The sequence below is a fragment of the Taudactylus pleione genome, unplaced genomic scaffold (genome assembly GCF_031769625.1).
Source record: "Taudactylus pleione unplaced genomic scaffold, aTauple2 ptg000604l, whole genome shotgun sequence".
Lineage (NCBI taxonomy): Eukaryota > Metazoa > Chordata > Amphibia > Anura > Myobatrachidae > Taudactylus > Taudactylus pleione.
In genome coordinates this window covers 1197214-1212729 of record NW_028285006.1, presented here as the reverse complement: position 1 = coordinate 1212729, position 15516 = coordinate 1197214, and the positions used below count along the sequence as shown (strand labels likewise).

Genomic DNA, 15516 nt, shown 5'->3' with positions numbered 1-15516 from the left:
CTTGGATGTTATCTAGCCGATTAGTCAGTTCCTGTAGAATTCCATCATGCGTCCCTGGGCTGCCTCTTGGTGTTCTAGGCATGTTACAAGATCCTGTGCAAATCCCACAGCTTGGGCCTGATCCTTGGCTGGATCCATTAAGCCAGAACAAACTGTCAACGCCTGACAGTTGGGGTTGGCTAGAACAGGCATGGGAGGCTGAAGCGGAGACTGAAGAGCCATGTATAAACTGGGAGGTTTACGCCAGCTCTTCCTTATGTGTTGAGAGAAGAGAGGAGACAGCAGAACTGCTGGTGATGGTTAGCCCGAATGCGGGAACAGATAAAGAACAACTTTATTGAACTGGAAGTAGATCTTGAATTAGAACTGAAGTTGTAGAATCGGATTGGAACCATTGATGTAAAATCAATGTTGGAAAATCAGATTGGTCCCAATGTTTGGAGAATCAGAGCAAATCTCTTGGAAATCAAGACTGGAATGCTGTTGGAGGCTTGATTATACCAGACTTGGAACTGGATTAGGACGGACTGGAACCATACAGATACTAAGGGGTAAATTTACTAAAGTGAAAGTTTTTAGAAGTGAGTTTTAGAAGACATGTTGCCCATAGCAACCAATCAGATTCTAGCTATTATCCTCTAGAAGGTGCTAGTTAAATGTTAAGTGGAATCTGATTGGTTGCTATAAGCAACATCTCTTCTAAATCTCTCTTCTAAAAACGCTCACTTTAGTAAATTTACCTCTAAGTACCTGGGAGCTCAGCACAGAGCTGTAACTTCAGCAAAAGCAACGTTGTACTAGCAATTTGGGCCAGTCAGAACCCGGTGTAGGGTCGAATGCCCAGGGATTAGATGCTGGTCTAGGAGCAGCGCTCTGAGTGGTGGAGGAGCATCAGGTGACTGATTCCAACATGGCTGCGTTCATACTGTGGTTTTGGAGTAACTCTGGCGTGCAGCCTGTGTACCATCATGTTGAGCAAGCACACTGTGAGTAGAGCGCTGCGGGGAGCCAACTCCATTCTCAGACACAGAACACGGAGAGGGCTGGACAGGAACAGCACAGACAGACCTGGCAACCAGCCTGGTGCGATGCGCAGAGCGCACCTCTGCATCATCCGAGAGTGATGTGTGGTCACAGCGCGAGCGGACCTCAGTGCCAGCCGGGACAGACACCACAGAGGTAAAAAAAAGGTTTTAAAAGTCCAGAGCATGACAGAAGGCTTGATACATCGCCCCCTAAAACCAGAAACTATAAAAACAGAGTTTATAACGGACCAGTCAGTGCAGTCAATCCAATTAGGTGCGAATTGCTGTTTTCTCTTCAAATTCGCACAGCAAATTCATTTTGCAGTACAATTAGCAACTCGCACTGAACCAGTCAGAGTGAATTCGCATTTTTCCATTTGCACCTCCCTGAGGGTGAGAGATGGAAAGGAAAATCTTTCTTTTAAGGGTTAAAATGTCGAGACTTCGGGCTGAACCCCTTGGACACCCCTCCAAAGACTAATTAGGCAATTGGAAGTTTCCAATTAGCTTAATTAGTCCAATAATTACATCATTTTGGGGGGTAAAAAAATGGCCTCAAATTATCTCAAAATCAACTTTTTCATTAGTTTAGGCACCCCAAATTTAATTACAGTATTTTTTTAATTAAAAAACAATTGTATTTTTATCATATTATTTACAATTTTTCAAAGTGCCCTCGTAGTACCTCAAAAATTCCTTTTTTTCCTACTTTTTTATGCATTTGCCATTTAATTTGTTTGAGATTAAACGAAAAAGATTGCTTTTTATAATTTTTTTCATTTAAAAAAAAAAAAACACAAATCAGCCATTTGAAATGTAAGTACTTTACTAACGACCACAAACACCATTCTATATGATCCGGCTAATGAATTATCAATTTTTTTTTTTAATTATTATTTTTTTTAGGGGGGGGGGTCTCCCCACTTATTCCTGCACTTCTCTAACATCACATTTGGCAGTCAGTTCGCAAACCTCCACTGTGGTAAGCGAATAGGCATTTTTAATTGGATTGGAGCATTCTCGGGAGCGCGCATTCGTGCGAAGTCTGCGAGTTTCATGAAACAAACTCGCTACTCGCAATTTGCACCTAATTGGATTGTCCCCAGTGTGTCTGAAAATATATAAAAGCAACCCTATATATTTATATGCAAAATTCACATTCAGAATAGATTCATAAATATGTAAAGCGCAACACAGGTAAAGGTTAATATATAATAAACATATAGGAAAGATTTTTTTAGCTGGCATTTGAGACATTTCTCCACCTCACAAACTTCTAAACCAAGAAACCATAAATTCAGATTATCCCAAAACTGGTGTAGAATCCAAGTAATGTCATAAATTTCACACCATAACTTTTGGATCAGCTAAAAGTAACAGCCTCCTGAAATAAACACTGCCTATAGGAGTATTCCAAAACACAATGGGCGGAATTCAATTGATTTCGCGGCCCGCATCTCCCGTCTAAAGTGACAGGAGATCGCGGGCCGCTATGCAATTGTGCCCGCTTTTCACGCTGATCGCGCCCATAGTGGTCACGTTTAGCCGCGTAAAGCAGCTAAACCCGACCAAAGTGCTGGGCGCGATCGCGAAAAGTGATGTTTGGGCACCCAAACATGTCACTTTTCGCACATTTCAGCTCTCATCCCCCAGGGGCTGCGAGCTGAAATGTAGCGCTTGGCAGCTGATCGCGCCCGACAGGAGCAAGAATAGAATAGCTCCGTCGGGCGCGATAGGGGATGAAAAGAATTGAATTCCGCCCAATCTGTTGATATCACGTTTACATCAAATGCAGGAGATCAAAAAGTGAGGTAAATGATGCCACCGAGATCAATATACAGTAGTAAGAAAATACAACTCTTTGGCCTTCAAGACATTGCCAGAGAGATAATGAGAACTTTAAAATAATCCATTATTAATGTTCACACAGAACAACAGGTGGCCAGTGTTACCTTATCCATGGTAGTGTTTATATCCCAGCTTCCATGTCCTCACTTCAAGATCCATCCACAGTAACTGCACAGGGAGGGTGGCTATGTCTCATCATTGTCCATGTCTGCTGCCCAGGACAAGGGGATGCAGGGAGGAGAATGAGGGCAGGGGTATACAACATGCATCGTACAAAGGAGGGCATCTGGGAGTCTGGCTGGCAACCACTGCTCATTCCATGGAAGCAGTCCACACCATGGTGGCAATAGCCTCACCTCACCCAGCTATGTATGTACCCACACAGCTGTGCACCTAGCCAGGGCAAGTCTTGCGCCAAAGACCAAACCCCCCCTGCAATTCACAGCAGAGAAACCTCCCATAAGCAGAACCTATGTAACCTATGAGCCGACCAGATGCAGTGTTGCACAGTCTCCCCGGCTCACATTGCCTGATGCACTCCTGGGCCACTCAGCCTCCCTGCGGGATATATGGTCCGCTGCTAATGCTGGGACCCGAGTCCGAGCAATACAGAGTCCTCCTGCACAGTGCCGGGGATTCTCCTCCCCTTTCTCTCCATGCAGGGGGCAACTGGTCGTCATAGCAATAGCTTGGATGCGGCGGAGTGCACCGGGAAATACTTCCCGCTGCAACAACAACCATTAGGCAATGTTCCTCATACGTGTTATTTTGACGTGTTTACAGTTAAGTTACCCCTTATCCTACCACTACCTATCCGGTGTAATGCGAGGGTAATATGAACCGCCTGCAATGCAGAATCAGTCATTCTCTGTACTGATATTAGACAAAATATGTCTCCATCTGTTTATATTTTATATCATTCGCTCTAGATTTCTATAGTCATTATCTCTTTATCGCTGTAAAAGTACTGAACTGTTGTCCCTGGAGATACTTTAATAACAAGGTAAGATGAATACTAGTGTATATGATGTGTAATAATGTCTATGTTATGTGCCTCGTTTATTAGTTAACGGTATCAGGCAACATGCAGTGTGTAACTACAAGTGCAATCATGCCCTGAAATTCTGTGTCTCGGTACTAGAGTTTGTAGCCCTGCAGCAGCCTAACTCTGACCCCCTGCCCATCACTGTGTTTTATATATTATATGAATGATCTTACTGCAAGATGATGGAAAGGGAACCAGTATTAACCTTCTCCTGTTTCCGAGGGATAGCATTGTGATGCGCACATTGGGACGGGTTGAGGCTGGAAGTCGGAGGCAGCATGGTGAAGACACGCAGGTGATCATTAGCTCTATGTGCTCCTATGTAGTGATAAAACATCGATAGATATGGCTGCTACATGCATGTTATGTGGTACTATCAGCTGTCATACTCTACCACTTGCCCCCAGTTAGTGACCCTCACTCATCTATATATAATCCCTTGTCTATTCTTATCTCATCTCCTCCTATAGCATTGTGGGTGGGGTGTTCCATTAGTTATAGAAGATGGGGCAGATGTGTATTAGTAGTGTCTGATGGCCATAGTGTGTTAGACATCACCTCTTGCACTTAGAAAAAACTATTTTAGGGTTTCCTACACTTCTATGTATAGGTGTTTGGTAGTGTCCACCATTTAAATAAACACTATGCATTTCCATAAGTCTAAAGCTGGATCCAGTATATTTATATAAATATGAAATGTTGCCCTCATGTATAAGAGAGACAATGTAATATAAGTGTCTGTTGCAGGAACCAGCGGTTTAAGAAACCTAAAGTAGATGAAGATGTATATGATTCGTCCCTTGCCAAGGCAGACGTGCCCTCAGCTAAAGAGGTAATTCTAAAATTTGGAAATGTAAAGAATTTCTTGTTTATAGTGTATATAATGGGTTATTCAATCTGATGCACCTCAACTTTTGTAACTTTAAACATCACATTTTAAACAGTTTAATTTGTTTTATATGTAGTTTACTTGAAGGTGATTGTAGACAGAAAGCACAATTCATCCAATGTGTTACATGGGACCTAACTTTCTACAAGAAATGCACTAACCGGGTGTGTCTAAAATATACAGTCTAAGGGCCATATTCAATTTGGGAGCAAAAAGTCCGTGCTGGACTTTATCCCCACTCTAACCTCCGATGTGGAGCGAAAAGTATCGGGCACGTGCCTGCTTATCCCCATATTCAATTTAAAAGGAGCAAAAAAAGGGACCCGGCGAAATTGGATCTTCGAAACAAAAAGGCAAATTTTCGGGAAATGTGCCTGAGACCCCCCTAAAGATGTCCAGAGATGGGGGATTACTATGGGTACCCCCATTTTTGCCTGCTGAAGGAAGTCTGGGTTTGTCATATATGCGGCAGGTGCAATATTTGCGGCTATGAAGAAGTGGTGAAGAGTAGTTACATGACCATGGGGGTAAGCATTTTTTTAAGTCCTTAAAATGATGTTTAAAAATCTGCAAAAATGCACCTGCCGCTACTCCCGCAATGAAGAAAATACCTGCCGCATATAAGGGAACCCCTCAGAATTTAATTTGGCTATTTGAGAAGTGTGTTTGCTATATTTTTTTTTTTTTTTAACCCCCCAAAATGAAAGTACATTTTTTGGGGGGTCCTGATTGATTTATTTATTTATTTTTTTACACAGTTTATTTTTAAATGACATTCCCAAGGGTGCAGGCTATTTTTTTTTAAGCCTGCACCCCTAAACCCCAATACTGCACTTTTTTTTCGCCACCTATTTCAGTGGTGAAGAGTTATCCCCGTTTTTTTTTTTTCGAACCTGCAAAAAGACTTTGAAATTGAATACGGGGATAATTGAAATAGGCAAAAATGACGTAATCTGCAATAAATTATTGCCGATGCCGACATTTCGCCTCAAATTGAATACAGCCCTAAAGCTTTGTAATGAAATACAATATTTGGCTCTTTTACTAAGTAAGATTTACATACAATCTAAGAAAATAAATACATAAGAGGCGCACAACCTGATTTTTAAACCCCAAATGTTAGGGGTGTCCCCTGATTATTAGATGTACTACTTTCTATTGGAAACACTTAAAACTGTGGTGTATGCAGTCAGAATATCTACATCATTTTGTAAACATTGCATATGTCAGAGCCCCATTGCTGGTACCGGTATGCCGACAAGTCGCTAGTATAACTTTAAAATGCAGCTTATTAGCGACACTGTTATAGTGTTTTAATTAGCATTTTAATTGTTTTCTTACTGGTGTCGGTAATGGGGCTCTACCATAGACTGTGTCGTCATAATGATTGCCATATGTATCTCAATATATATCTATCACCATTCCATATTGTTCCACGAGCTATAAACAGGTTTCCAATTACTGAGTGATGATATTTTCGCTGAAACATGTAGTCAGAAAATAAATTGAAGCATAATCTATATATAATTATTGAACAGATATTCTACGACAAAGAGAAGTGTTCTTTCTGTTTATGCAAATTTACTTTTTTTGTTCTCCCAAACGTGAAGACTAATGTCTCTTGTCATCCTTACAGATCTCATCAGAATATTATAATGATGAAATTGATAACTACCATGAAGGGACTATTAAGGTTTCTATCATTTTCATTTTTCCAAACCGTTTGCAATTATTGTTCAGAAGTATTAGTACAGTTTATGTAAACTCTGAATGTACTGATCACTTTATTTCTGTATTCCTTATTTTTTTGGGGAAAACCTGTAAATCCTGTGTACAATAAAGTTGGATTAATACGATAATGATTGATAATTTGTGCATTAGTATACAATAGTTTAACTAGAAGATCATGGAGATCCACTCTTAATGGCCTGGTAGCTAATATATGAATTGTAATCAATATATTGATGAGTTAGAGTTTTACTAAATGAGCCATTTTCAAAATAACATCTCTACATTTCAGATAGGACTTAACATGTCATGCTTTCATTTTCTGTACTTCCACTGACTGAATGCCCGCCATATATCTTTTTAACAGAACCTGATGGCCAAAGGAGTGCAGTTTGACAGCGATGAAGAACCATTGGATAGTGAGGTGTGTAGAGTGTGAGGTGCAAGTAACGTGAAGTCAGTGTAACTAATCAACATATTAAAGTGCACTGTTCTAAAAAGGTAAAAGGTCTGATTCCCCTTTATTTATATATGTATCTTGTACCAAAAACACATAAAGTTGACTCTACATAACACACCAACCGTTTTCAAGTTAACTTTGTCTTTGTTGTAAATCTCCACAATTATTCACAGTAGGAATGGACATTGATGTCTGATATTTCCAAACCAACCCACTCCCCCATCCCGCAAACAGTATTTTCCAGTTTTTCACACTGCAATATTTTAGTCACTGCGATTCACAAGCTATATCATGTGAATCAAAGTATTCTTTAGAATCACAGCTGATTGGAGGCCGTCCCAGCAGCATTGTAATGACACAAGCAAATTGAGAACTGAGATTCTCTGAGTGGCATCTGAAAGAAGACACCAGTTTCAATCGCCTTACAGTGATTTTCATCAGGGGCACTGTGTGCTTTGCTCTGTATGACATAGGCGGCTGTGTTACTTTTTTTTTGCTGCACATGGGAAAAATGGCAATACTGGACAATATTGATATTTTCGCTCTGATTATTTTAGTTATTTATTACACAGATGACAATCCCCTATCTATCAAAAAGATCGAAATGGGACCTGCAATTGGCCATTTCTAATTCACAGTACCCGACAGTGAAAAAATGAAATCTATATGAAATGAACTTGCAGTGAAAACCAAATAAATGCATATGGGAAAACAAGCAGGCTCTGCTTGTGAGGGTGCTTATAAAAGCATATGTACTAAATCATGACTATTCTGAATATCTGCCCATTTTTTAAATACTTCCACCTGTTTATAGCAACATTTAATTTATAATTCTAAAGCTGCATACACATGTAAAGATTTTCTGTTCAGCCATCCAACTAACTGATTGGTTGGAATGAAAATCTGGTAAGGTACGAAAGCAAATGACAATCAGCAATTTGCTCCAAAACGCTGGAAGATGGACAAAAACTGTTGTTTGAAAAATTGTTTAGATCAAACATTTAACAAACTTGTCTGAACGACCATTTTCATCTGTTTTCTGGCATTTAGGAGCAAGTTGCTGATCATCAGTTACTCCCATACATTACCAGGTTTTCATTCCAACCAATCAAGTAGTTGGATGGTTGGACAGAAAATCTTTACGTGTGTACCCAGCCTTACTAATTCATAGTTTGTGTTTTTAAGGTATAACACTAAGAGCCTGATCCTGAGTTGGATATTTTGTCCATTTCGCATGCAGCTGAGTGATTGTTCTTCTTCCCACTGTCCAGACATCCAGAGTCCGTGCGTACATAGTCGGTGTTGTGTTGTGATGGTGCGAACGATGGCCGTATCTAAAGACGCACCTAGCATGATTTCAGCTTCTAAAGAAGCTGAAAGTATTCAGATGCATGCTTGTATACCAGGGAAAGGCTTGTAGCAGTATATGAATAGGGCACAGAAGCAATGCCAGCAAAAGACGCACACACGGACGCTGCAGCGTCCGATTCAGAATCGGGCCTTAAGTGCATAAAAGCAAAAGAACAAACACTGGGGAGATGTACTAAGCTCTGGAAAGTGATAAACTACCAGCCACTCAGTTCCTGTCATGTTGGAGGCTGTGTTTTAAAAATGACAGTTAGGAGCTGATTGGAAGTTTATCACTCACCAATTTATCACATTTCAGAGCTTAATACATCGAAGTACACTGGGGTATTTCGGTGTGTTGTCTGGCACTTTAAATCTTGGTTGAGTGTAGCTCCTCCCCCTCTATACCCAGCCTGATCTCAGTTTAGTTTAAGTGCCCATGTTGGAGCTGGGCGTCTGTTTCAATGTTCCAAAGGCTGCTGTGCAACACATTACACTTTTTTTATTTACTTCTATTTTGGTTTTCCTTGTACTGGCTGGACAGGCTTCTGGGCTGCCGGAGTCTGCCTGCATTGAGAGAGCCTCCGGGGGGTACCCACCAGGACCGACACAGATCTGTGTCTGTGTCCCTGAGCGCGGTGTTCACTGACACTGTATACCGGTGGCGAGACGGCGACGGTAAGTAGGATCTGTCCTCCAGCTTGTGGAGGACAGATCGGCACGCTTGAAAAGTTCTCATCCTGGTTTGACCACAGAGAAGCAGCCATTACATACCAGTATTGACTGCCCACCATCTTCTAGCCTGATCAGCAGTAAGAGCAACGTGACTCAGTTCTTACTGAGGTACAGCTTCACCACAGAGACACTGTGCCTAGCCACCACTCGTCGTCCTCTACACTCCACTCCTCCTATTCGGTACCGGTGTTGTGGGTTTATTGGAGGAATGTTTTAATACTTAAAGCATTTTTAGCCACACACTATAGTCAGTGTGTCTGTTAAGGTAGCCATCCAGCAAGGGACTTGTTGTTTTCAGCAAGATTGTTAGTACACAAAACTACCTAACTCTCTGCTGGGATTTATGGTGTCTTTTTTTGAACCTACTCAGAACTGTCATATTGTATGTCAGTATCTGTTCTTTAGGTTTCAGTTCTGCTGCTAGTGCACATTTGTCATTTTGTATGTGATTCTATCTGCTATATTCATAACCTTACTCTGTGTGGGTTGTGTCTGTTTGAATAGTACTCCTATTGTGTCCTTACCCTTTCACAATATACCTGGGAGGGGCAGTGCTGCAGGATCACTCCCTGAAAAGGGCCGACTGTCCAGAAAGTTTTTGCTTGTGCCAAGTGTAAAATAAAATTTCCACATGCACGGTCAGGCTGGGGGGCAGTTTACTAGTTCTGTGTGGTGGAGTTTGTGTGCTGCAATCTCTGCAAGTCCTCCAGTGGATACGCCAGCCTGGGTGGCGACACTGGCGTGGGCTATGTTAGAGTTGTTGCAGCAGTCAGAAGCCTCCAGATATGTGGGGCCATCTCCTCCTGCCTTGTCTGGTTCATCTGTGACCACTACACTAACAGGGCCTTCAGGTTGACATCTTCTGAGTTAGCCGCTTCGTTACTAACGAGTTAAGATCCGAAGAAACTTTCTTTTCTTATATAACATTTATTAAGTGAATAGGTATTTATTGTGAGCACTGTGGCTAGAAGAGATACAAAATAGAATTGCTACAATTTATTTTTGTTATATATGAAGTTTCATTATTCATTGTTGTGATAATGTGCATATGGTATGGTTTTTATATTTTACTTTATACATACATATATGAATAAATCTGAAATAGATTATACATTGTGGACTGTATTGTCTCAACAAGACACAGCAGCGGGCTTTCTTTATTTTTTGCTAATTTACACATCCTTGTCTGGGAACCTAAACAATCCTGCCTTCGTTTTGCAATATGGGACACCCACTTCCCTTCAGCCTCTCCTCCGCCTCTCTGGTATATACAGGTTCAGTCTCCCATATCCAAAATGCTTGGGACCAGGGGTATTTTGGATAACTGAATATTACGTATTTTGAAATATCTGCATATCATAATGAAATATCTTGGGAATGGGACCCCAATATACACACAGGATGCATTTATGTGTTATATACACCTTATGCACACAGCCTGCAGGTAATTTTATACAATATTTTCAATAATTTTGTGGCTCAAGCAAAGTTTGTGTACAGAAATGAAATTCATTTATGTTTCATATACACCTTATACACACAGCCTGAAGGTAATTGTATACAATATTTTTAATATATTGTGCCTTAGACAAAGTTTGTGTACATTGAACCATCAAAAATCAAGGGTTTCATTATCTCAGTAATGCCAAAATAATTCCATATTTCGGAATATTTGGATATGGGAGACTCAACCTGTACCAAAGTGATGGCGGTAATGGTGGCTCACTTTCTGTCGTTGGCTCTAACAATCATCATCCCTTACCTCAACGATCTACTGTTAAAGACTGTGAACATCCTTCATTCACTTCTGACGCATCACACCCTCCTATCTCATGTGTGGATTGCGAATTTCAAAAAGTCCAATCTGACTCCGTCTCAGAGACTTATTTTCCTGAAGATGTTGTTCGATGCATCCTTGCAGAGGATTTCTCTTCCTCCAGACAAGATTCTGGCCATCCAGTCGCTAGTGAGGCTGGTTCTCAGGAAATGGGCATTTTCCAACCACTTGTTGCAGGTGTGTCTTGGGGAAACTTGTCTCCTCCTTCAAGGCTGTCCCGTTCCGTAGGTTCCACTCCCAGGGGTTCTAATTGGACCTGCTCTCTAAGTGGTATGGCTCTGTTAAAACTGAAATATAATTTTCCTTATATAAGCGATAGAAGGCATTTGTGTGAAATAAATTAATATTCTACATCCCCTTCCACACAAACAGTATTCAGATCTTGAAGGTTCCGTGGGCCTCTTCTATGAACTCTGATCTTTAATTCTTTTCATAGTTTTCAATTGGATTCAAGCCAGGTGATTGGTTGGGCCATTCTGGCAGCTTTATTTTCTTTCTCTGAAACCATTTGAGAGTGTCTTTGGCTGTGTGTTTGGATTCATTGTCTTGCTGAAATGTCCACCCTCGTTTCATCTTCAGCATCCTAGTAGATGGCAGCAGATTTTTATCAAGAATGTATCGGTACATTTTTCCATTCATCCGTCCTTCAACCGCATGAAGTATGCCAGTACCGTATGCTGAAAAACAGCCCCACACCATGATGTTCCCTCTCCTCCGAACTTTACTGTTGTTATGGTTTTTTTGGGGTGATGTGCAGTGCCATTTCTCCTCCAAACATGGTGTGTATTAGCCATGAGGGAGATGGCACGCATCCTGTGGTAGGCAGAAAGTAATTTACCAGTCATAGCGGCCATTTGTATTCCCAGTGTCGAAAATTGGGAGGCAGATTACCTCAGCTATCAGGAGCCACGTAGTTTGTGACGCTCTGACCTTCGAGATCTTCTGATACACGAACCGTGGCCTTTTCCACTTCATTCGGCAACAAGGGACTTTCGTCCACCTTTCCTTACCTCGGCTGCATTTAACTGTGTGGCTGTTGAGGCCTCCATTCTAAGGGCGAAGGGTATTCCGGAGGCTGTCATTCCGACTATGCTGAAGGTTCACAAGCCTGTTTTGAGAGCATATTCCCACCGCATCTGGTTGGCTTATGTAGCTTGGTGTGTGCGGAATAAGTTCTCTCCTTCCTTCCATCTCTGCTGACTTCTTTTGTTTCTTCAGGCAGGGCTGGATGCAGGTCTGCGTCTGGGATCCATAAAGCTGCCGGTTTCGACTCGGTCTGTCTTTTTCCAACTCCGCATGGACTTTCTTTCAGACTTGCAGATGCTTATGCTGGGGATTCTGTGCTGAACGTGAATTATATTTAAAGTACTACCATGGATCTAAAGCTCCTGGGCTGTGAAGTAGTTATGTGATGATTGGATGGTGATGGTCATTGTAGAAAATGTAATTCTTTAATTTATTTCTTAGAGTGCTTATGATTTATCTCTTATTTCTGTAGGATGAGATCATGCCTCTTGATATTCAAGAAGAAGATGATGACGGCGAAGAGGAGGACCGTAGTTCAATGGGAAGTGACTTAGATGATCTTCGAAAAGATGGTCAGTTTACTTTGCCAATGTTCATTTTTTACTATCTTAAAACCCAGTTATCCTTTGGAGTTTCATTGGGTTACATGAGAGAACGTTTTGCAACAATTGTTTAAGAATATATTAAAATTATCTTGCAAAATATAATATAAGTCTGCCTGGTTTACTTAGTTGTATTATTTGGTAATTGAAGCTCAGTGATAGAACAGCCATGCCAAACTCAAGTCCTCTCACTTTAGGGATCATGAAAAGTTTAGGGGACACATCATAAATGGTACTTTGTACAAAAAAAAAAAAAAAAAATTAAGTGAAATATGGTTCCTGGGCAGGTTTACGCAAGAACAGGCATCTAAGATGTTGCGGCCCAGAACAATATGGGATTCCCGCCAATAAGACTTCTTTGTAGTCTTCGGACTATATGCTGAGCACCCCCTTTCTGCAGCAGCACACTTACCTGCCTATTAAGCTTTAAGCAGCAGCGGGCCGTCCTGTCAGACAGTGCGTCAATGTGTGTCACTCAGTCGGATTCTTGCTGTCTGCTTTGTGGAGCTACCGCACTCAGTTATCGCTGGCTTCTGTTTCTCTACACTGAATACGAGCACTACGTGAAGTCATGCCTCACCTTACAAGCCTAAAGCATGGGGAAGGAGGTGGAGCTGCTCGGCCTCCCAGTGTCCCAGCTTGTAACTGTTTGCAGAGTTATGGTGGGTACACACTACACGATATGCTCCCTGAGCGATATCGTGTAGTGCCTCCCCGGCAGGCTGTGCTCATGTCGTTCATGACATTGAGCACAGCCGCTGAACAATATCATTAACGATATCGTTCAGCGCCGGGCTCTCTCCCCCCATTCCCCAACATGCAGCAACCTGACGAGGTCGTCAGATTGTGCTGCATGTTCAGGCTATGGACAATGTTGGAAACGACCAGCGGGAGTGCGCATCGCTGGTCGTTTCCGACATAAAAGTGCCCGATTTGTGCACGATTACTGAGCGACTGCACGATTACGATGTCATAATCGTGCAGTCGCTCAGTAATATCGCCCAGTGTGTACCCACCATTACTCGTGTGATGCTACTTCCGCAGTGTGTCTAATAGGTGGTCTAGTGCACACCCGGACCACACTGTGGTTTCACCACTGTACATAAGTGATAAAGCTTAAAGTGGTTGATCAAATGAGGTGACGCCTTGGGCCACACTAAAGAATGTTGCAGGCTGCATGTTTGACATGGCTGCTCTCTAGAGCAAGGTACTAATATGACATTAACTAGTACGTTCTGTGCTTATATATAGCCTTTAAAGCAGGGGAGGACAAAACATTTATTTACCAAATCAGTTACGCGTTTAGTTGTTTGTTCTGCTTACATTTTAAACCTTTCATATTAATAAGTAGGGCTTATTATTTTCTTTTTATTTAACTTTGAGTAAAACATAAGCATAATTAACTTTACACAAAAAGCTAATTTTCCTGTATACTTGCGTTTATTACCGTGATCGGCAGCTTCATGTCTGAAGTAAAATGAAATGTAGCCCCTAATAACACAGTGCCTCTATAATTTGATTTGTGTTGCAACTGTATAGATACTATTTTATTGTGCAGTGAAATAATGATGTGCTCTTTGGTCCTAGATCTCCCAGATGAATTGGCCTGGGGCCAGAAGAAAAGATTATATTACGACACCGACTACAAAGAATACAGCAAGAAAAGTATGCTGTGTTTCACATGTTCCTGTTTATATCACTTGTGTATTGTTTTTTGTACTCTATGTACATTGAGTATTCGTATTGATGCTGCTGGTATTGACATTATACACGTGGAGCAGGACTGTAGGCACCCTTGCTCTAGCAGAACTTGTAGTCTTGAGTTACATGTCAGTCAGATTGTGACCATACTTCAATCACTTCTCTGTGATGGCTGAACCCAGGGTGTCAAGTGGGCGGCAACAGGGTGTACACACATGAGAGGGGGTGTAGTCAGAGTTACTAATGATTCAGTGTCATGTATATACACTGTCTATTCCATATGCAGTCGCATCTCCTACATATAGCATGGGGTAGATGTAAGTGCCATTAGTGATGACGGCTGCCTTCAACACCAGTACGGCGGGGGTGGTGTGATCGCATAGATGCATATGGCTTAGAATACTGGCGTATATTCATATTATAGTTCACTGATGCGCCCGCAATTGTGACTGCAAGAATCAGGGTCTTTAGGTTAGGTTTACTCATCTTCAGTTTATTAAAGCGGTCAACCATTGTTGGCTTTGACTGATGGTTTTACAATGGCAAAAGGAATTAAACAAGCCTGATTTAGTATTTCTGTTGTCGTTTTAAAACTGCCATTCAAAGCTGCTGATGATCTGCAACTTTGATAAATTGATGTTTAGCAAATCTACCCCATAGCCTTTATCCCTGTTGTGCCTCTAGTCTCTGGAGCAGAGTCTCTCTCCTGTAGTTACGTGTTCCCTGTTGGTGTTCATAGTCAAGACTAAGGCCCTCATTCAGAGGCGCTCGCAAAATGCGAGCGGTCGCTCTGAATGTGGGCGGCCGCTTGTCTTTTGAAATGCGGCCTCCTGGTCGCTAGCTAAGCTGTGGGTTACCACCCACAGTTTTAGCGACCGACCAGGTTGATGGTCACGACCATCAGGTCTTGCGACGAGACCCTTGAGGTTGGGTCTCTGCAACCGCAAGCCCCAGGGAGCTTCCTGCTCTGATCGAGCAGGAAGCTCCCCACTAACATCACTGCTGATGTCAGTGCGGCCGCCCACAAAACGGCAGGCGTTCCTTAAGGAATGCCTCCGTTCGTGAAACCACCCCCCCTCCCCGCCTACTAAACGGGGCGAGCTGTCGATCAACCTAGACAGCCGCCCTGTTGGTAGCGAGCCCCGGAGCGAGAGAATTTCTCTCTCGCTCCGGGGCTTGCGCACGCGCAGTGCGGCCGCTGCGCATGCACAGGGCCTAAACATCGACCCGCTTGCGAGCGGGTCTGAATGAGGTCCTAAGTTACATTTATAAA

At 42.1% G+C, this 15516-nt stretch overlaps 2 protein-coding genes across 5 annotated transcripts in view; one reads left to right on the top strand and one right to left on the bottom strand.

Moving 5' to 3' along the window:
* CCDC30 (coiled-coil domain containing 30) overlaps positions 1-3509 on the bottom strand; it is a 240090-nt gene extending 236581 nt beyond the window's left edge. For all 4 annotated transcript variants that reach the window (XM_088453973.1, XM_088453974.1, XM_088453976.1 and 1 more), the window contains exon 1: positions 2978-3509. In XM_088453973.1, the coding sequence (XP_088310099.1) occupies positions 2978-2986 (9 nt within the window). In that variant the 5' untranslated portion in view covers positions 2987-3509. The remainder of the gene's footprint in view (positions 1-2977) is intronic.
* Positions 3510-3784: 275 nt separating this feature from the next.
* Positions 3785-15516, top strand: part of UTP3 (UTP3 small subunit processome component) — a 30050-nt gene continuing 18318 nt past the window's right edge. The window contains exons 1-7 of the mRNA XM_088453972.1: positions 3785-3876; positions 4147-4213; positions 4666-4750; positions 6444-6500; positions 6903-6959; positions 12413-12512; positions 14130-14207. Coding sequence (XP_088310098.1) covers positions 4197-4213; positions 4666-4750; positions 6444-6500; positions 6903-6959; positions 12413-12512; positions 14130-14207 — 394 coding nt within the window. The 5' untranslated portion in view covers positions 3785-3876; positions 4147-4196. The remainder of the gene's footprint in view (positions 3877-4146; positions 4214-4665; positions 4751-6443; positions 6501-6902; positions 6960-12412; positions 12513-14129; positions 14208-15516) is intronic.